Here is a 22342-nt window from a genome sequence, read left to right as displayed (position 1 = left end):
GTCCGTTCGTTCAGCTGCGGGGCGGTACGGAGCGCTCGGAGTAGCGCTCGTGGGCCCACGGCAGCCCGCAACGCCGCAGCCGGCGCCGGGCCGAACGCGGGCGGTGTGTCGCAGCTGCTATGGCGCTGCCTCTTCCGGCAACGCTCGGTTACCGTCCCGTCCCCTCCCAGCTGTCGAGGCGGCAGCCTCTTTACCGTGACAGTACAGAGCAGCACAAAACAGCACACGCCTCCAAACGCGATGGTTAAGTGCTTTGTTTTTACTTGAAGCTTCTGAAAGTATAAAAAGTCAACACAGTTGTAAACAAGCATTTTTGCATTTATTACTTTATCAGAAAAAAAAAAAAAATCAACATAGGAAGTAGGCACATCTTTATTAAAGAATAGGACTTCATATCTTACACTGGTAATCAACTGGTAAAATAACACTTCCAATTTTGTAGTTAACACTCATAACAAGACATACGAAATTTTCTTTGTTGCTTTTAGCATTATGCATCAACTTATACTTTTTTTTTTTCAGTTCATTACCTACTGAGCTCAGAGATGACCAGGTTTATCCATGCTTCCATAAAGTTAGAACACACAGGAAAAATAATTCAGCACACTCCAACTAAATATGCTTTGGATTACAGAGTGACATACTCAACCAATCTGTTTATTTGCATCAATTACATCCTTACACTCCTGGCATTTTTCTCAGTGACGTTCACTCTCAGCCTGATGGGATGCTAAAAAAGGTCTTCAAGCTCAGTAGGAACATCTGAAGAAAGCAGTTTCAAAGTAAAGATCTACAAAGCCTAAGAAAGTGATATGACAAACAACTGCACTGAATTCAAATAGGTTGTCAGTCCCATCCTCCCTCCCCGAACCTGTATTAAAAAAAACCCCTCTGTTCTATCACAAAACCTTTGGCCATCAAAACTGTTGCGTTATACCAACAAAATTCACCTCATTCAGACAAGACAAAGTGAAAACCACGGCTGCCTTAAAGCACAGGAGAGCCAAAAAAAGTGTATAAAAATTAAAAGCTGTTTGCACCTTTACATCTTGCAATGGTGATCAGCATTACAAATCTACAAACCAGGAGCAGATACCATTTGTAAATAGTTAAACATATGCAGGAAACAGTTTCGGTGATCCCAAACCAATTCCAGATGAGGAATTACTGCAATAAAAAAAATCTGTGCGTTTGTTATACTTGTACAAGTGCAATATTTAAGTTTCAAAATAAAAGGATAACAAACTGAGCACACCTATTTATTCAGAACATCGGAACCTTTCCTTACACAACTGAAGAAAGAACTTAAAAGTATGATTGATAGCTGGTCCCACATCCTGTCATCTCCATCTGAATAGTTTAAATGCAAAGTTTTATCGAAGAGAACCCTTCCACTGTGAGCTACAGTAATATAACCCCGCATTACAGGGATCGTGTGAGACGCCACTTGAAGACAAGAAACTGAAGTTGTGCCTACATACAAGACAGGCCACACAATTGCCCAGTTGAGAAGAGCTACAGTAGTTCTGAGAATTAAGCAGATACAAATTTCTTCAAATTTCTAACAGGAATTTCTGGACTGAAGCCAATTGAGCTGCATTAGACTGTTCTTGTCATCTGCAGTTAGCAGTGTGTCCAGGATGGAATCATAGACTCATCGTTGGCAAGAATTCCCATCCATTTCAAACAAAGACCAGGTTTCACTGTTTATATTAATGCCTTGATTTCTAAATTAGAGAGTAATCTTTCAAACTAAGCCATGAAGTCTATTTTGAAAAGAAAAATCCCCAAATAAGAAATTAAAATGTTTTATGGCAATTTATTGATTAACGCATCTTTAAATGCTAAAATTAAGTGCTAAATGAAAATGGAACTGCAGGTACGTACATCCAGTTTACAAGATATTTAACATTTTTGAGCAAATATATCTGATTCAGCATTTAAGGTCATTTTCTTAAACATTTCTTTTGCAGTTATGGTTTTTGTGTTACATGCATGTTATCCATGACTGCAATCTGCATTTCAAAACTTCCTAACTATTAACACTTTAGTCATCATTTTCAGGTTTTAACATTCAACTGAAAAACTGCACTATTAATTTCCACAATTTAAATGATAAAATTCGTACGAGGGTAGCCTGGAAAAACTTAGCTTATAGATGTATTTAAACTGCAATGTGAATTCTATAGAGCATATAGTAAGTTAACATGGGATGTAAGCAGACATATCTAAGTATTAACTTTTTTTTTTAAAGGTGTGCCAATTTCAGATTGCAGAATAACATGCAACAACCCAGCTCTTCACTACATGCACATACTTCAAAGAATTCTCAGCCTGCAGTAGCCGTGCTGCTACTACACCATGGTATGAGCTAGCAAACCTGCACAGAGCAGCAGCTTGCTCACAGTGCTTCAGAGCAGTGATTTGTTTCAGGCCACTGCGTGGCATATCTTCTCAGCATCGTCTCTCTTGGCACTGCTGTGGTTTCAACTGCTTTACTTCCACCCCAGAGAGTTTTATTCATAACTGTGCTGCGGAGCACTTACATGTACTGAAAATTTCAACTGGTTGGATTTGCCAACATCTAATCAAATTTATCAATTACTGAATTTCATATTATAGCACATCAAACTTTGTTTAAAATCTCATTTACTGCTGAATAAAGGGGGAAGAAACAGCAGTTTTAATGCTTTGTTGTTAGGAGACATTAACTGTTCCGATCAACTGAGGCACAAATGTAGACAGTGACCAACAAGTCATCCTTAGGTCATTGAACTTGTAAGTGTACATTTTCTTACAGTGCTCCAGATGTATGCATCACCAACAAGAAGGATAAAAATGACTGTGTAAATGTTATATAAATACTAATGTGCACTCACTGAAAATGTTACAAGCACTGCCCAAGGGGCGTGTGATTTCCTGTACCTGTATTAAGTTACTGAATAGCAGAAAATCAGAATTCACTCCAGCTTCAAAGCAATATACCTAACTGCTCATAATCACTTCAGTCCCTAGGTAAATTGCATTTTGCAGGTATTTTTTTCAGCGCCTTTGTTAATTTAAATTGATTACAACTGGAAGCATCTGACTAAGATTTATGCATGCTTATTGCTGTAAAAGAAATAAGCCCTCCTTCAAAGTTATTGTGCAAGTATTTTAATAAGATTTGCACACATCTCAAAAAATTCTATTGTATGACTGCCTGGTCTTGGAGTTAAGTCAGCTGTTGAAGAATCAAGTGAAGAGGTCACTGATGAGGTAAGGGATGTATCTGCAGATTTTCCTTGTGCATCACCATCTGAATCTTTCTGACAAGATCTGTAGTTGCTCACAGAACCAGATCTCTGTGGAGTTGCAGTCCCAGACTTCGCTTCAATAATTTCATCTGAAAGGACAGTAGAGAGTAAAAAATTAGTCACCTCAAAACAGCCAGAAAAACAGCAAGACATCTTTCCCTTCTCAGACTTGATCTTATTTTTAAAATCTTCATTAATATATAAACAGCTCTTTGAAGTACATATAGTTACTAAAAATAAAAGCTTATACAAGAAGCAATCATTACAATCATACAGAAGCAGTCATCCTTATGCAAATTAGTACCGCTTATGAGCTGTGCTTCAGGACTATCTGATGAACATTAGACCAGCAGCCATCATATTTTTCAGTCAGTAAATAATTTCAGAGGCTAACAGTTCAATTGATTTACCTGAATTATCTTTATATGGTTATCTTGTTTATCTTGTTTAAGCCAAATAGCAGCTCGAACATTTTGTAGATGCTTTTTGCTAGCATCTACTTCATTTTTATTGTATTTGGTTATTAATGTTTTATTGCTAATATTCTTAAGAGCAATTGATGCATTGATTGCTATTATTTACTAAAGTAAAAGACAAATTTAGTATTTTGTATACCCTGGGCTATAGTTACAGCAACTTAAGCTTACTTTCCATATTAGAAAGAAATACTTCCATCTTAGAAGTAAGTTCTGCTGAAGGATCACTTATCTTACTTTAGAAACTGAACTAGCTTGACTCACACTTGTCATTAAAACGTTATTTCCATGAAAAATTAGTGAGTAAAGGAGGGACTGTCTTTTCAATCTGTCAAAGCTACTTGAAACTACAATCCCATAAAAGAAATACTGAATAGTTATTTGTGGCAAAAAGGAACATCAAATCAACTTCGTAACTGAAAGGACTGTCAAACAAGTCCATGGCTTTAAGCTGTTCTCAGGAGCTGAAAAGCAAGAATGCAACAGGCTGTCCTTTCTAAGCTGAGTGGCTCTAGGCAGTCTTCTACCCTCCCACTGTGTTGGTATTTTTCTTATATTACATATAATTTAAGAAAAATACCAAAACACACACACACACACACATATATATATAAAAATATATATATATTATATTATATATATAATACATAATAATTTATTAATAGTGGTACAGGAAACTGATTAATACCTTTTGTCAAGTATCATTGGATCTAAGCAAGAAGTTGTATCATTCTAAGGGACAAAGGAAGAATAGTAGTGCTGAATTATATTAAACTGATCAAAGACTCTGCCTAAACCATCCTATACTGCAATCCAGTTGGACTCCAGCAAATCCTTTTTCCCTGCCTTCATGTTTTCCTAGGTATGTTACATAAACGATTGGCTGTAGATAATCTCTTTTTTCTACTCTGCCCCTAAAAATGTATTTAGACTGTAGCTCTTTTGTTCATTTTCAGGCAAATACCTAACTTACAGTTGTACAGTGCACAATGGTGCACTGATTTTGTCTTGCAGCTACATGCCCAGCAAGCTCCTCACTCCCTCCAACATTACACTGCTCAATGGCAGAAGAAAATCTTATGGCTAAAAGCAAAAAAATTCACAGATCAAGATAAAGATGTTTTAACAAGAGAATGAAAAAAACCAAGGTAATGGAAAGGTGATCACTCACGCCTCTCACAACATGACTAATGCCCAGCAAGTCTCTAAACAATGGCTACTTTCCCAAAATCTCCCTTGTCTGTTTTTTCATTGGTTTGTTTGGTTTTGGTTATTTTTTTGGCTAAACATGCTACTGTATGTAACAGAATAACCCTATGGTCTGTATGAATCACCTGTCTAGACTGTCTCCCTTTCCAACTTCTTGTTCACCCTTGGCCTATTCACTGGACATAGCAACATAAGGAGAAAAGGAAAGCCTTGATACACTGCTAATACTGCTCCACAATATCCAAAACACTAGCATTATCAACACTTTTGGTCAAAAATCCGGAACACAACACCATACAGACTGCTATAAAAAAATACCATCTCAGCCACACTCAGTACAGTAATGTACAAATCAAGAAAGGACAGTACACCTACATGTCAAGCTTTATCTTCACTAGGAAAAGATGTTCACATGCCTACCCCATATCTAAATTAACATTTAAATCTGGCCCTCAGAGGCAGGTTAAATTGATCTAAGTATTGCTTCTTCATAGCACTGTCCCTTTTAGCACCAGTGACATCAGTGCTGGTAGAGACATACAAAGCACTAACTCGGGAGTTAATACACCTATAGAGGGTTTTGAGAGAAGAACCAGCTAATCATTTGATCACAGGAGCACTAGAGCAAGGAGTAAAGAAACACCACAACTCAGATCTGGCTTTAACTGATAAAGGCCAACAGTTTAATTTACCTATTCACAAGCAAATTAAGACCCAGCATTTAGAACAATTTCCCTTAGTGCTCTATTAACACAAGTTTTTCCATACCATCAATGCTACGGAAGTCCAGCAAGTATGTTCTGCTGTCCACCTGATAGAGCTGTAAACTCATTTTAGAATATGCACTTGTCACTGGATTCTTCCTTCGAACACGCAAGTAGTAAGGATTTACAACCTAGTAGAAAAGAGATTTGAGTTAGTTACCAGAACTGCTTGAGATGCTCATCTCACTTGCTTTTCAGGGTGCAGTTTTATGTGGTTTTTTTCTTATTGACAAAAAAAAAAAAAAAAAAGCACATCCTCAAGGCCCCTGTAGAAAGGTAGACATGTTAACAAGACTTTTTTCTTGTCAGCATAAATTGCCTCTTCCAAAACCATTCTTATACAGTAAGCAAGTAGTCAGTGTGCACACGCTCACTACTGTTTTCCTGCACAGGAACAGCACCAGAAAAATCAGGGAAGAAAACTTCTAATTCTAATGTAAGAAAAAACAGCATTCCTTTTAATTCATGATACATACCAGGCAACTTGACAAATCAAGCATGCACTCTTGGAGTTTACGTTCTAAATTTAAGCAGTTAAGACTGCTTATGCAATATGCAATACATTTCCTGGAAACCACATACATATTCATTATTATCCAAGATTCATTAACATATGTTAATGTCCCTTAGGGTGTGCCCAGTGGGAATTTAGGGTGGTCACAGACCACTTCCTTCATCCTCATTTTTCCATCTCCAAATTCCTCCTGATATCAGCTGATCTTTAGCTGTTTTCTTTTTCCCCCCGTTTGACAAATTTTCATTGCTTGTTATGTCACAATGAGCAACCTTCCATCTTGGTACCCTATAACTCAAAACAATTTATATGAAACCCAACAAAAAGTCCTCACACCTGGTGGATGCAAAGACAAAAGCAGTCTATTGTGACTTCAGTGCTTCAGGGAACAAGGATTATTCAGAAAAACATGACTGTTCACATATTAAGCAAAGCTAAACTGGAAAGTTTTAGAACTAGCACACATTAATTTCTTTTTGCTAACTTAATATATTGGTCCTTAAACTAATGCATTTATCGCTATTGCTGAACCAGCCTACATCAGGAAGATGCAGTTTTTTAGACTTGTAGGCTATATAAAAACACAGCTCAAAATCTCCTGTTGCTTGTAGCAAATAAATTATATTCTTTTACCTTCCATTCATAATCCAGCTGCTTAATTGCTCGACAGACTTCAGCCATTATATCATTTGGTCGACTCTGACTCCGTATCCCCAAGTGCCACTTTGCTCTTCTCACACCTTGGTGTTTTGATTTCTGTGGATTCAGCTCATCAAGAGTATGGCGAGGCCGTGGTGCTTCAGCTACTAAGAATGGCACTCTCTCTGGATGAGGGCGAGACAGATGGTGATCATCAAGAAAAGAATCTGGCGGGCTTGTAGCCAGGTAGAAGTCTTTGGCCTCGTTCATTATTCTTCTATTATCTATAATGAGGTGATAAGCAACTGCTAAAGGATCCTGATGATTTCGGCTATACAGACAACTTAGCACTTCCTCCTCGGTACATTCAAACTTCTCACATACTTCTTTTAAGGCTTCATCATCAATCATGGTAGAACTATATGAAGGGTCTTCGGGAAACAAGTATTTGGGAAGGTCCTGCTTAAACCATTCGTGTTCTCTAGATTTAAAAATAAACAAAGTGTAAGTGACGTGGAGCAAACCTTCTTAGCAATAAATTATTTTTTTAAAGTTATATTTCATATGTACACAAAGAAATCACAACTGTCAGCCCAAGTGTCCCTTCTCTGTGCTTCCAACAAAGCAATTCGCACACTAGAGCAACTGAAAAATTCTATAAAATAAAAAGCAAGCATTAATGGCTTCACAACATTTTCTTAGACATTCAGCTTTAAAAAAAAAACAAAAACCTACACTCTCTTTCCTAGAAATGTTGCAATTACCTGAGCTTTGAAAACTCCTTATTGTAACTCATCAGCTTGATGAGTATATGAATGGGTAGTTGGTTTTTTTCCTACTTCTAGTATCTTTGATTTAAGACTATTTCAGCTGAAATTCTTATGCTGTCCTGCTAAAATTCTTAGGCTATGCCATCAAATGTCCCTCATACATACCTAACACAGTTAAGAAATCTTGATGGGTAATAATTTCTTTGACAGATATTCAAATGAGCATTTTTGAATAAAATCAATTGTGCTGCCCTTGAAAATCATAAAAGTTGGAAAAGACCTCTGCAATCATATAGCCTAACCATCCACCTACCAGCAATACTGCCACAAGACCATGGTGCTGTCAATTTTTTTCCCCCCCATTCAGAACCCCAGCTTGTCCCCAAGACATACAAAACTGACAGAAGGATATGGAAAATATCTCTACTGCTGTATTTATAATATAGTTTTCATAGAAGGAAAAAAGCCAACATACAGATACTTTTTTTTCTTCTATCATCTAGTAACCTATGTGCCTGGAGTAAGCTGCTTAACTAGCCAAATGATATGGCATGACAAGGTGTTCCATACAAGAAAACTTTCAAAACTAAAGATCTGCTACAGATTGAAGAGCAGTTGCATTCATGAAGCTCTACTTTCAGACTAATGAGTTGAGTAAAATATACTTTCATCAATAATGAACACTTTAGAAGCAGGAAATGCTTTTCTTATGTCACTACAAAGCACAGCCCAAGCGGAGTAAATGTGCCTAGAACATCGTTAGTATTTATTAAAATGAACCACTCCTCTTGCACTTGCACAGATATGGCCATGAAACAACTAAGGTATTCAGTTAATTAGTCAGGTTGCCCTTTAAACTGACATGATGTCTTATGGATAAGTACACAATTGTTAAGGATTCAAAATCCACCCATGTTCTGCAACCAAAGTTTTTTAACATCTTTCCCAATACTTGTCTAGACTTAAGATGACTTAAATGGGCTAAGCTCCTATCCACTAAAGTTGAACAGCTCTTAGTTCTCAGTTTTTTGTTTTCTGATAGGACCTGGAAAAAACAATTTCTTTGTTGTAATGAAGTAGTGAAGGACATATATGATATGCGCCACATTTTTTTCTTAAGATGAAAAAACACAGACATAGTTTCCTAACTTCTAAGACTAGAAGCAGCAGCATCTTCACTAATATAGTATTTCAGTACCCTCTTCTTAGAACTCCTCACAAAGGAAACAGAAAAACCTGAAAGCGTACTTCTTCCAGCAGCTTACCAGGTACCAATTCTTTGTTTTAAACATTTCACATTTGCCAAAGCAATCACCCACTTCAAAAATCACAGCCATCATGTGCTCCAGATTCAAATATATTTGTAGTTTTAGCTCATCAAAATTCTCTGTAGTAATTGTCAGTCTTAACACATTCATGCCAGGATTTTGAAGTCAGAACAAGAAGTGTTATCTTAACATGGAATATTAATCTGAGCGTGTCTTTCTCAGAGTCTCCAGACACATGATTTGAACATAATTATGCTGAATTGAGAGTGGTAATGTTTCCTCAGATATTTAAAGCACAGAGCAGTGGTTCTTAAGCCAAGAAGTTCTTTGTCCAGAAATCAATAGCGCTGTGCAGTTTTGCAAGTCATTCTGCAGCGACTGTATACACAGTTCTAAATCAAGTTTCTCAAAATTCCTATAGCATTTAACTGTGGTCTCCAATAGAAACTTTTTTGTCCAGGGAGATGAGAAACACCAAAGGCCAAATGACCAGAAGCTGATTTTTTCCTCTTATACTGTAAAACAAGGATAAGTTTCTGACTAGTTTCTTTATATCGCATATGTGCACTAAGATAGTAATACTAGCATTCTTTCAACAGACATCAGTTAGTATTTTACCTAATGTCTCGGATTGTTGCTCTCTTCATTGGATCCACTTGCAGCATATGTTTCAGAAGACTAATGACAGATGGATTTAGGTACTGAGGGGTATAAAAGATACCATCGCATATCTTCTTAAAAAGTGTTGGCACGTGATCATCATCAAAGGGAAGTGTTCCACATAACAGTGCATAGAGAATAACCCCACTGCTCCAAATATCTACTTCTGGACCTGCATATAACCTGGGAAAAAGTTATTAGCGATTTCTGTTTAATACTTTAAAAAAAAAAACCTTAAAACATACTATGCTTGCTTACAGTAATTGCACAAACTTAGGGATAACTAATCTGCAAGTACTTTAGAATTCTGGTTTACATGCCACACCTCTCCCCTTTTTCAAATACATACGGAAAGCTAGGGAGTAAGTATGTAGTTTTCCCCTTTATTATGTATAAATACTCCACAAATACAATTTAAGACAATGGTCAACTGAAAAAAAGAGTTGTTTCTAATACCAAGAAGCCTGTGTTACATGTTGCATAGATTCCACTAAAACAATGTTAACAAGATCATCCATCTATTCTCCAAATCTGAGATGCTAAAAAAATTCAAGGAAAGACCATTTACCTAGACTTACCACATCTATGCTACTGCCCAGATAAAAAAAAAGACATTTGGCCTACCGTCAACAACAGATGATATTAGGGTAGCTGTAAACAATAGACTTGACAATGACAGTCCAAAAAAAGTGGAAGTTACGTTCAGGCTGAATATCCATTCTGCAGCGGATATTTCATGGCCACTCAACTTCGCTGAAGACGCCGTCTCTAATTCTATCCATACCTCTACTTCCTATATGAGGCACATCGCACATACTAGATTTGGGGCATTAGACATCACCTCCAACTTTACAGGAGCTATTCAAAGCTAGTTCAGAGAAGCCTTATACAGTTATGAAAAATTTTTAAGACAATTAACAGCTCAGCATAGTTTCTTCACATCAAGCTGATAAAGAATTATGCAGCCTTCAGAATAAAGCAGTAAAGTAACCAAAGTACAAGCACACATGTATCCAATTAAAAAAAGAAAAAACCTACCTTCCTGAAATTACTTCTGGTGCAGCATAGTTAGGGGAGCCACAGCTCGTTCTTAAAAATTCTCCATCAGACATCATATTTGATAGACCTGAAAGTGCATAAGAGTAACTACTAAAAATTCAGAAAACAAAATGGTTTCACACTGTATATAACATCTAGAACAAATCACTAGTAATTTGATAGAAGTTAACAATTTATCTAAGCTGGTAGGCACACTTCTGTGGAACCACTGAAGTTTCAGGCATGAGAATACCATGTAATCCTATACCCCATACCCTGTTTAGTTTATCAGAAAATACCAGACAAAAGTTACTACTTCTGGAATAGCTGTGGAGAATGTTTTCCTGTTTCCTCAGTGGAAGCCTCAATAAGATTACTGCAGTCCTGAGAACTCAATTCGAGAGGAGGCATTATACCTTTTTACCAGGGAAGGGCCAGGAGATGGAAGTACACAGCCTGACCAACTCTGACACTGCCACACATGAAGCTAGTATTAAGCTCTCATTTAACAAGCTAGTCATGATTTACTGAGTGCTGTGCTTTTGCAGATGCTTCTGTCATGGAAAGAGTTTTTACTGTTTTTGTTTTTTTAAGTTGCTGTGTTTTATTTCTTCAAGTAAGTAACTGTATCACAAACAATTTCTATGCAAGAAATTACTAGGATTCACAAGATGCACATACTTGAACACTTCAGAGAGTAGATATTATGTACTATTTCTAACAGGAGACACATTGTGATGACACAGCTGTATAGATACCTTACTATTTTCATACAGTCAGATTTCTTCATTCAGAACTAGCTACCAGTCTCATCACCAATTCTGTCACAAACGGCTCATACAAACTATCAGATTCTCTGACTAGTTAGGCACCCATGTAGCAAAGAGCTCAGGTGTTTGTAAAATCACCCATTTTACTTTTTACGCTACATTTTTCTTCCCCAGTCACATCTTTGGAATTCACATTTTACTGAATAATATGCTTTTTAAATATAAAGAACTGTCCTTGCACTGTACTTCCAAGAGTGCTGAATATCTGCTTTTTACAGATGGAAGAACAAGCAATAGAAAAGTTAGTTTGCAAGTGATAATGTGGGGAACTAAGTCTTATTTCAGAGAATTATTGTTAAGCAAAACAAAAAACGACAGCTCTTGGTAACAAAAATAACAGTAACAAAAAATACCTGATTTGAAAAAGAAGAAAGCACAAGGAAAAGCAAATTCCACAGATTCCCAAGAACAGTATTTTCTCTTGCATTCATGCTCTTCACAGATTTTATCTCACCATATAGGACACTCAAGTAACCAAATATTAAGTATATTCCACAGCAACTAGACCTAAATAACACAAAAAAATGTTTCTAGGGTGATATTAATGCTTACCAAAGTCAGCTATCTTGGCATTCATGTGTGCATCAAGCAACACGTTTTCAGGCTTTAGATCTCTGTGAACTACCATGTGCCTATGACAGTAATCCACACCAGAAAGGATCTGTTGGAACAGACGTCTACTTTCCTTCTCATCAAGCTAGAACAAGAATTTTAAACAAATCTAAGACAGTGGAAGATGACTTTTTCATTTATATTAATTACAGAAAGTTTTCCAATGACCTAAAGCTATCATCTATAGTTTTGATACTTTACACAGCACATCTCTGTGGCAGAAAATTTCACATCTTACATCATTTTCCTTCTGCCACAGCTCTAAAATGGGTAAGATAAAACAAGATCCACCTGCTCAATAGTCACTGACATTTGTCAAACATTCTTTGGAAACTAGTTAGGTAAACTAGGAACATCATCACCCAAACTTTTATTCTGTCTAACTGAAATACCAAGGTACTTCAGTACTTAAGTACATAATAAGATTTAAATAAAACAAAAGATGCTGACAGTTAGAGGCAGTAAATTTTATATAAAATGTATGCTCTTAATGGCAGCTTTGCTCAAATAGCAGACTTAGTTGGACATTCCCATGGAACATGCCCTGCAATATGTCAAAGTTAGCCAGGATGCTTTTAGTTATTTGTTAGACTAAGCTTTCTAGATAGTTTGTCTTAGAGGACATTAGAGAATTAACAGAAACCTGTAAAAGAGGGCAATAAGGGCAGTATAGCAGCTTCTCAATAATGGAAATAATGCTTTACAAAGTGGAAAAAAACAGCATGACAGGTACATGTGAAGATCATGTTAACATGCACTGGAAAAAAAAAAAAACATTGACAAAGATGAAACCATAAAATATCTTTATTTTAACTGCTAGCAGCAAAAATAATGCTGAATACATAAAAACAAACCATCATTTAATAGGAATGTTGCAAAAGCAATAACAGAAGGCAAGTCATTGATCTCTAGAATTGAACTACTTCTTACCCTTCCATTTTTACAGATATAATCAAACAGCTCTCCTCCTGAAACGTACTCCATCACCATGAAAATGTCAGTTGGGGTACTGATGACCTGGTACCTGATACAGAAAAGTATCTATTAGTTTAAGTACTCAGTATGAGAGGTTACACCTGTTTAAGCACTTTAAAATATATTTCAGTGTAACACTTCCCACAGTACTGGTTTTATCAGTCAATTTACAATCACTGCCATAATTTCTCATCAGCTGTTTCCTCACTTTTTATTTAGGGAGGCTGCTGTTGTGAAGACTAGCAGAAAGTTTATATTCCCCCACCAAGAAATTTTGAAGTCTCACTACAAAGGAAATGATATTTTAATCTTTTAGAAAGAAATTACAGTGCAACCTCACTTCTAACATTACCTTTCGTGATTTTCCCTATAGTTGTGAAAACAATAAGATGTATACTTCAGGCAATCATGAACAACAGTTCATAGTTGGAATTACCACAGTGATTTCCACTTTTTGGGTAGAGAGACTGTGAAAAATGCTGGAAGATAAACCTCTCATGATCTCTGAAAATAAGCCAGTCCACATCTCTTGGAAGATGCAACCATACTTCTCTTCAGGCAGTTCATTTTTCTAGTTACAGAAAAGGCAACTGCAGAACACAACAGTTACATACCAGTAACATAAGCAAGGTCAAACTCCACAGAGTGGATGACTTAATGTAGGAGGAAGAATTTTTACAGAAGAAAACACAAGCCATTCTATTACTAGAGTCTAAAGAACAGGGAGGAGACACTTCCGAGGTTTTTTAATTAAAGCACAGTATAGAAAAGAAGTCTTGCAAAGATAGATCTAAAGTTATAAATACTGATAAATCATTTTATAAAGTTTTTAATAAAGTGTTCCAAATTAGAAGTTGTCTTATTTATCATTAAGCAGAAAAAAACTGTTTACTTTCATCCCACCAGTTCCCCAGTCTAATTTCTAAGAGCATAAGCAGCATAACCCTAAGTTACCAGCGAGTCTGGACACGAGTATCAGTTATAGCTCAAATGGCATTTTTACACAGGATAACAACCCTTCAGCTTTGGAAAGTCAAGACAAACAGTTGAAAAGTTGAGTATAATTAATCTTTTCTGTCATCTCCTACATCTTGATCCTTCCCTTCACATGCTGAAGAGAAAGAATTTTGCACCACTATTCACTGAGTAATTGTTTACTTGAAAACAGTTAAGCTGCTTTAAGAGCTACATATTACTATTCTGCCATAGATCTTGGCTAGTATATTGAAAATTTGTTTTGGCAGCAGATGTGTTTTGGACTTGTTCTTGAACTTTTAACTGAAGAAAGTTACTGAGATGATCTGGAAATCTGATTTAGAACCAGTTTATGTGTCATTGTTAAACCTAAAAGAGACCTAAACCAAAAAGAATCAGTCAGTGGTATCCTGATCCTAATAGCAGTCTGACAATAAAAGAATAAACTACCGCTCCACAATTAAGAGCGAGAATCATCTGCACTCTAGATGTGCCCTAATATATGCGTAGGCAGGCTATATCAAAAGCCAAAAATGAATGGCATTTGTATCTAGTCTTAGAAAATAAATTACAGAGCGTCTCGCCTAGGACATAGTTAGCTGTACTCTGAACCCTACTGATGATTGCCTAACAGATAGGCAAGCAACGACCTTTTTGCATACTAGACAAGTGGTAACAGCTATATCAAAGAATTCTGAAATATCAGATCACACCTAACAGACTGAGGCATCAACACCGGAGAAATCACAGGTAACTGATCAGCATGTTGTTAAAAAATATTGAGGGAAAAATACAGTAAGCTTCCTATAGAAGTACACTTTACAACCTTGTTCTTAACTTGATTCTAGGCCAAAAACAAACAAACAAAAAAAACAAATACAATTAGAAAAATAACATTAAAGCACACTTCCCTTACCCCCAGATAAGATCAGTGTTGTGAAAATGCATAACAAGGGATACTGAAAATTGAATACTGCTTCTTAGAAGCTAGTTAGTTCCCTAAAAGCTACTGCTAATACTACTGCCCTTTGGACACATTTCAAGTCAGTGAGAGCGAAAGAGATTATTGCTTAAATAAATCCGATTATAGCAAATAAAACTTACAGCTTAATTATATGAGGATGTCTGAAGAGTTTGAGGTTCTGAATCTCCCTGCGAATTTTTCCTACAACATCAAGGCTGCGAATCTTCTGTCGATTCAGAATCTTCACTGCAACTTTATGTCCAGTTAACTCATGTTTGCCAACTACAAGGAACAAAAAAGAATTTAGTGAGATTTTTCAATTGCTCCATAAAGGACATTCACTAGATCATTTCAAATACAGCCAAGAAATACCACAATAAAGATACTAAATATTCCACAAATCCCCATTACCTTTAGGGAGTTTGAAGACCACATGGCACATCATTTCTGCTGTACCCCAAATACTTCTCTCAATTCTACTGAGACCTTAAATCTCACACTTGGAACTCTTGCAGTATGACTGAATTTTTGCACAATTGCAAGCAAAACATTTTTGCATCCCAAACCACTGCCATCCTTGTTAAGGAGGAAGATCATTTCATTTCTCTGTATGACTCAATCTGAGTTTGCTTGATAATCCTCTCAGACGTGCTGTCCCTGCAGCTTTTCTACTCAGACAGCAAGCATTGCTGTTACTAAAATGACTATTTCCTTTCCCTCAAGAAAGGAAAATTGCTGTTTCAGCAATCAGAATTATTGCTAATAGTATCCAATCTTGAAATATTTATCTGTCTTTGTAGCAGTTTTATCCTATAGGACCTTACGTAGTAAGCAAGTACATCACACCAGAGTTTCGTTGTATAAACGGCAATACATAGATGAAATGCACAAAATAAAATCCAATGTTAACTATGACAAGCAATCTCTTACAATTCTAAGTTTCTCTCCATTTCTAGAAGAATTTTTGTTTCAGAGGAAGTTGGTAGCGTAAAACATTAAATTCCTTAAGTTTGCAGGTACATTTGGAAAAGACCACAACAAAGTTACTAAGAAAATGCAATACCAGATCACAGACATACTACAGAACGTAAGCATCTCTCTCACCATAAGACTTGAATGAGTGCCTGCGGAAATTTATGCAGATATCCAACACTGCTAGTATCACAACTACATCCACTTCAGTTCAGTTTGCTATTCAAAGTCCTGCTTTCTAAAGGCAGGCCAGATTCCAGGACACCTAAATGGTTCATTTTTGTCCACCTGACTGACTGGTACCGCTGCAGAACACAGGGACTCACCCACATGCACGCACCTCTTCACTGAAGAATTTATCTAAAACCCAAGCTTTATTTAAATACAACCATGGGAAGGCTATGATAAGCAATTTAATGTTTTTTTAATAACTCCATGCTGAAGAACCAGTTCCTATGTATTATACATCACATATAATAAATTTATCTGCAAAGCCTTCAATAATTTTGCATTTGTTATTTTACAGTGCAGCTAGTTGAACTGGAAGCACTTATCTTGCTTTTAGAAAAAGAAAACATTAGTGAAAATGTCAAGTCGAGCAGAGAATCAAGGACTGAACTGGTATTCTGATGATAAAGCTACGGGCCAGTGGTATGTGACTGCCTATCTCTTCTGAAAGGCACAGTTCCTTCTTGGATTAATAGTCTGCTGCAGCAATACACAAAAATCTTTCTGCGTTCAAGAGTTAAATTTGGCAGAATTATAAGTAGTCTATCAATCATTTGTAGCTCTCTACACTGAGTTACAAATCCAATGCAAGTGAGACAAAAAATCATAGTAGAGACAGATGTCAATAAACCTCAATATTGTTTTTGTAACAAAAAGATGATTACGTTGTAAAACAAAGCAGTTGGTAAGAATTCCAGCAGAGAAATTACAACACAGTGGATCGTGCAAGTCCCTGAGCCATCCTGACAGGGTGGTGGGATACATTCTGTACCTGGTAAGGCAGGTAGGCTCACTCCAACTGCGCTGTGGGGAAAACAGAAAACAAGCCTCCTCTGATTCTGAAAAGCCATTATCTAAAAAGCAACAGAATAACCAAAACACTGTGCAAGAATGTTCACAGCACTGAGCAATGCAGGATAGCATACACATTTGAGCAATTACACAGGTTAGCACATATTCAGTTCTGGCATACACGGTCTCGTCTATCAGTAAATTTGTTTCATTTATGATTTGCCAGTACGCCCTAGATGAAAACAGGCTTTTCTGCTTCTTTAGCACTGTTTGACAACTTCAAATAAATTACTGAAATGAAAACATAGCAGCTTTCCACAAATACAGAAAGATTCCAAAACCCTGAGAAGTCTTTAAGAAATGAACAAGTCTCTTCAGAAGTTTTTGCCCCTCTGCCCTTTTTTCCCCTCAAGTTTAAGTTTGTATGAAATCTGGCTTTAAGATTGGAGTTTCCAATAATCACCTTCATGAAATAAGAGTGATTCTTGCAAATGTTATCCACAGAGAATACGTGGCACCAGACAACCACCACAGATCACATACTTTAAATACTAGACAGCACTCTTCTCAGAAAAAGTCTTTAATTCTTCCCAGATAAAAGTAATCTTCACTGTCTAATGTAATAGCAAACACAAGTGTTTCTACATGCTTTAAAAAACGTCAAGGTAAAAAGATTTGTTGTTTTATTTCACTACTGTAAGACAGCTTATATATCAGATGAGAGCTGATCTGTAATTCCACAAATAAGCAGTCAGATGTCCACATGCCATAAAATATAACTTTAAGATGGAGCAGTTTAAAGTTTATTGGAACTGCTGGCTACTTTTGAACTCAGCCCAAGAATGGAACTGAAAGGAAGACCTCAGATGATAACATCATGCATAGCCCATAGAAAACCAAGAAGCCAGTGTTATCTTTCTGTAAGCTACTCTGTATTACCTCTTAGCATAAGTTTTATCTAGGGGCTGGCTTACAATTTAGAAGTATATTTAGGTTGGTCAAGTTAATCATTCTAGTACTCCACCAGTCTTAAAAAATAAAAGCATTGCAAAGAAATGTCCCTTTGTATACCTAACATACCTCACTTTATTCTTTGATAATAGACTCTGGGTTGATAACCATCTTGGCTCAAAAAACCTTTATGATCACCAGATCCAACTATAATGTGACCACTGGAGTCCCATCACTAAACTATGTTCCTTAGTGGCACATTCACACATCTCAAATACCTGCAAGGATACGGACTCCACCTGAGCAGCCCTTTCCAATACTTGCCCATTTTCTCAAGGAAGAAATGCTCGTTGATATCCTATGCAAACCTCCTCAGTGCAACCTGATACCATTTCCTCATGCTCTACCACTAATGCAAGTTTCAATATGGCTATGCCCAGCAGCAATTTTTCAAAGACACTTAGAGATAGATCTTTAAAGTTGCAACAACTTCAACCACAGTTTCAGCTGTTTAAGTGCAGAGATATTTGTCTAAATTCAGGTCAGTAGGCCTTCAGCTGGAAAAGAAAAACAATCTCAAGCCACAGGAAGTATGATGTTCTTATGAGATTATGTATGAGTTACGGGCACACTGAGGAGCGTCTCTTTGGATGCCCTCTGCAACAGGAGGGCAACTGGAGGTAGAAGCAGCAGAAATACACAGCTGTGCAATACACAGGGAGCTCTCACTAAAACCTGGGCTTTATTGTCCCATGTAATTATATAGCCTCCATCAGGCAGGTCTGGTATTTGCTGGGTGGTTCTGACTTGGCATATCTGAAGCTGCATAAAACGCAGAAGACTTACAAGATCTTTGGCATAGGAGACCACAGAAGGTGAAATTTAGTCGCAGGAGCATTAGGTTGCCTCGTTTGATGTTTGGACTAGATATTTTAGTAGTCATAAAATCACTAAGGTTGGAAAAGACTACATGTAATCAAACACATTGCCAGAAACCAACAATCTAAGCCAAGGCTCAGTAGAGATAGCACCCTTTAAAATTAAAATAAACATCATTACTAACTTGAAGGAAAAAAAACAGTAGTTAATGCAGTAAATTAACAACAAAGCATAACAAGCAAAGACATATTACTTAACAAATACATCAGAGAGCAAACTTACATTCACTGTTCCCTCTCCAGTTTCAACAAGGCCTGTTTACGTCATTTTTGCAGTTTATACAGATCAGTGTTCTTGGCCTAGTTTTAAAGGTTTGGACAAATATTTTGTATTTACAACCACAAACAGTATCCTCACACTCATTAGAAATCACTAGATGTCTGACTACTCCTTATGAAATCTAACCATCTGGAACACGTAGAACTAAAATTCTGCCTTTGGATTCAGCAGAAAACATGATCAATTTTTAAAAAAAGACAACACTGAAACAGTAATCACGGCGTGGCTTGGGTTAGAAGGGACCCTAAGGATCATCAAGTTCCAACCTCCTTGCCACAGGCAGGGCCACCAGCATCAGGTTGCCCCATCCAACCTGGGATGGAACACCACCAGGGATGGAACACCTACCACCAACCTGGGCAGCCTGTTCCAGAATCTCACCATTTCCTCTGTAAAGAACTTTCCCCAGATATCCAATATCACTAAGGTTAGAATGAGTGTTTTATGTCAAATGCTCGTATAATTTAAGTGAGAATGTACTTCACAAAACTAATTTACTTCCAGCAGTCTTTTTTGCCTTTCATGTCAGTAGTATTTTTATTTTGCCTGGATGTGAAAGGCAAAAAATGCTAGAAGCAGTAGTCTTCTCCATGAATGCCCATCTCAGGCACAGTCACATGAACTAAGTAACTAACTCAGGATCACAGAACCAAATTAAGAGTTAAAGAGGCAGAACATCACATCAGTAGCAACCACCTGTGATAATAAAGCCAAGACCAAGCAAAAAGACGAATTCATCTGACAACTAATGTAACAGTGGGAAATCTTTGATAGTTACTCACAGATATTTTTCCAACTCATTTTTAGGGCTGCCACTGCCATTAAATACCCTCTCCCAAGAAGACTGTGTAGCTTAACCCAATTTAATGTGGCATCATAGCAGATACCATGAAGAAAATCAGCTCTGCATCAACTGAAGCCACGACAAACCCCACAAACTCAAGGAAAATCCTAGCTGAATAAAAACAGGACAAGCTTTTTCTTATAGCATAAGCTCTCACTGCCAAGTGAGGAAACCTTATCAGAGCCACCGAAAGAGGCAGAGGAATTAAAGAAGTCTTTAACTCTTTTCCTGGTAGGCATCATACTTTCTGCATGCTGTTTACAGCTTCCCTTGTGCAAGTCTGAGCTGTAGAGAAACTTCAGTTACCACCAGCCTCAGCATTAAGACTTCCCATACATCTGTGTCAGCAGCAGCGCTCATTGCTCAAATAATCTCAAGTTGTTTTTTTCGTTTGTTTGTTTGTTTTTAATGCTTTACCCTCTGCAAAGCAAGAAAACTCGTCATCCTTATAAGGACGTCAAGTATTTGTGGGACAAAACGCAATCCCGAGGGCTGCACTATCTATACGTCGGCCACCTCCGTTACAGATGCGCTCATACTTGCAGCGCACACAGGAATTCTGCTCCGGGTACGATATCGGCCAACGGAAGAGAAATCCCCCACCCGAAGAGCCGCCCCGCCCCACCCCGCCATGCCGGCTGCCGCCACCACGACCCGGCCGCCGCTCGCAGACAGGACTATCGCCCGCGGCCACACGAGCCAAGACTCAGAGCCCAGACCTCGGCCCCGCGGCACCCCGCGATACAGCGGCCACCTCCCCGCCCGACAGCTCGGCCAGCCGCCGGCTGGGGCTCCGGCAGCCCCCTACGCCCCCAGCCACGTCCAGCTGGCAGCGAGCCCCAGCCCCGACCCAGAAGGAGAAGACGGCGCAACAGCTCACCCTTGACTTTGCCGAAGGTGCCGACGCCAAGCGTGTCGCCTAGGATATAGTGCCCAATCTTCACTCGCCCGTGCTCGTGCTTCTGTTTATCTGCAGCCGCCATCTTGAGCCAAGAGCCGAGTCTGCGCATAGTGCTGGGCCGGGCCCCCGGCGAGGAGGAGCGCCCGCACGCAGCCGGCCCCCGGAAGTGAGCGCCACTTTTCTCCCTTCCCGCCTTCCGCCGGCGTGAACTATTTCCGGTACGGGGCGGAGGCGGCGTGCTCTGCTACTTCCGGGCTGAGTGCGGTTGTTGGTGCTCGTAGGTCTTCATGGCACTGTCGTGAGGGGATGTGTCTTCGCTGCGTACCTGCTCTTAATTCAGAAACGGCCCAGCCGTGGCTCAGCAACGGGCGGCCTTTCGGCGTGTAAGATGAAGAAGGCTGGCAGAGCCATGTTTCTGTCACTATGTTGTATTCTGCCTGCTCCCTCAGAGAGGTAGCTGAGAAGAGTTAGCTGCCACCAAACCAGTCCTCCTGCTCCCATGGCAGCAAATTCAGCTTTCAGAACAAACAGGCCTGTCAAGTCTTTGCATTTCTAATCAACATCACAGATTAAACCTGTTAGTTTTTCTCACCCATTTCCCTTCACCTGGGCCAAATCCAGAGCCAGCAGAATTCCAATGAGAATAGGTGAGTGGGACCTTCCCGAGATGGAAACAGAACTGCCTTACCCACTCGTTTACAATCAGTGCAGTGGTGCTTTCTGGCCCTGAGAGTCCACCTGCCTGCTGCTCTGCCTTGATGCACTTTTTACATACCACAGACCAACAGCTATTCTTGCCTGCAAACATTATTTTCAAATTGTTTTCCTACCATGCCTTCAGATGGAATTAGAAGAAGAGCATCAATTAGGTTGTCCATACTGTGGTCCAGAGGAGGGCCACAAAGATGGTGAGAGAGCTGGAGAACCTCTCCTATGAAGACACTGAGGGAGTTGGGTTTCTTCAGCCAGGAAAAGAGGAGCCCTGGGGAGATCTCATTGCAGTCTTGCAGTACTTAAAAGAAGCTTGCAAGTAGAAGGGAGAGCAATTATCTAATAGTGATAGGATAAGGGGAAGGCCTTTAAATGGTGAGAAATTTAGGGTTAAACGTGGCAAGGCACTGGCACACATTACCAAAAGAAGTTGTGAATGGCCCATCTCTGAAGGCATTCAAGCCCAGGTTCAATGGAACCCTGGGCAGCCTGACATGGTGGGTGGCAACCCTGCCCATGGAAGGGTTAGAACTAGATAGTCTTAAAGACCTAAGCCTTTCTGTGATAACTGGGCAGTTATTTGTCCTGGAAAGATCACTGACTCAAGAGGAATGTTACTGCCAGACCCCAACCAGACTGAGTGACAGCAAATGAAATGCTTTCTCCTGCCTCACTAAAGCACAGCCACTGAACTATTAGCAAGCACAAGCATAGCACTAATTTACTTGAATGTCA

At 38.5% G+C, this 22342-nt stretch overlaps 1 protein-coding gene across 3 annotated transcripts; it reads right to left on the bottom strand.

The window, feature by feature from the left end:
• Positions 1–297: 297 nt before the first annotated feature.
• On the bottom strand, positions 298–21041 carry PRKAA1 (protein kinase AMP-activated catalytic subunit alpha 1). Of its 3 annotated transcripts, XM_052670367.1 has the most exons (9): positions 20876–21041; positions 15131–15272; positions 13007–13100; positions 12017–12161; positions 10635–10722; positions 9555–9779; positions 6893–7379; positions 5750–5876; positions 298–3385 (listed from the first exon to the last, which is right to left on the bottom strand). In XM_052670367.1, the coding sequence occupies exons 1-9, from the start codon at positions 21003–21005 to the stop codon at positions 3141–3143; spliced, it is 1683 nt and encodes a 560-aa protein (XP_052526327.1). In that variant the 5' UTR covers positions 21006–21041; the 3' UTR covers positions 298–3140. The 3 variants fall into 3 exon arrangements, with proteins under 3 accessions (XP_052526327.1, XP_052526328.1, XP_052526329.1); XM_052670368.1 differs by lacking the exons at positions 15131–15272; positions 20876–21041 and adding an exon at positions 13488–14745; XM_052670369.1 differs by lacking the exons at positions 10635–10722; positions 12017–12161; positions 13007–13100; positions 15131–15272; positions 20876–21041 and adding an exon at positions 10221–10628.
• Positions 21042–22342: the final 1301 nt, after the last annotated feature.

This window comes from Tympanuchus pallidicinctus, unplaced genomic scaffold (genome assembly GCF_026119805.1).
Source record: "Tympanuchus pallidicinctus isolate F22 unplaced genomic scaffold, pur_lepc_1.0 scaffold9, whole genome shotgun sequence".
In the NCBI taxonomy this organism is placed as follows: domain Eukaryota; kingdom Metazoa; phylum Chordata; class Aves; order Galliformes; family Phasianidae; genus Tympanuchus; species Tympanuchus pallidicinctus.
Note: the sequence above shows the minus strand (reverse complement) of the source record. Positions and strands in the feature narration are given on the sequence as shown.

What these genes read in the sequence shown, in the direction of transcription:
- PRKAA1 (XM_052670367.1), bottom strand. Translation starts at nt 21,005, where the DNA reads ATGCGCAGACTCGGCTCTTGGCTCAAGATGGCGGCTGCAGATAAACAG. An exon ending in AGCTGGATTATGAATGGAAG is followed by an intron (nt 5,877 to 6,892) that starts GTAAAAGAATAT and finishes CTTTTCTACTAG; the next exon opens with GTTGTAAATCCTTACTACTT. An exon ending in GGACTTCCGTAGCATTGATG is followed by an intron (nt 3,386 to 5,749) that starts GTATGGAAAAAC and finishes CTGTCCTTTCAG; the next exon opens with ATGAAATTATTGAAGCGAAG.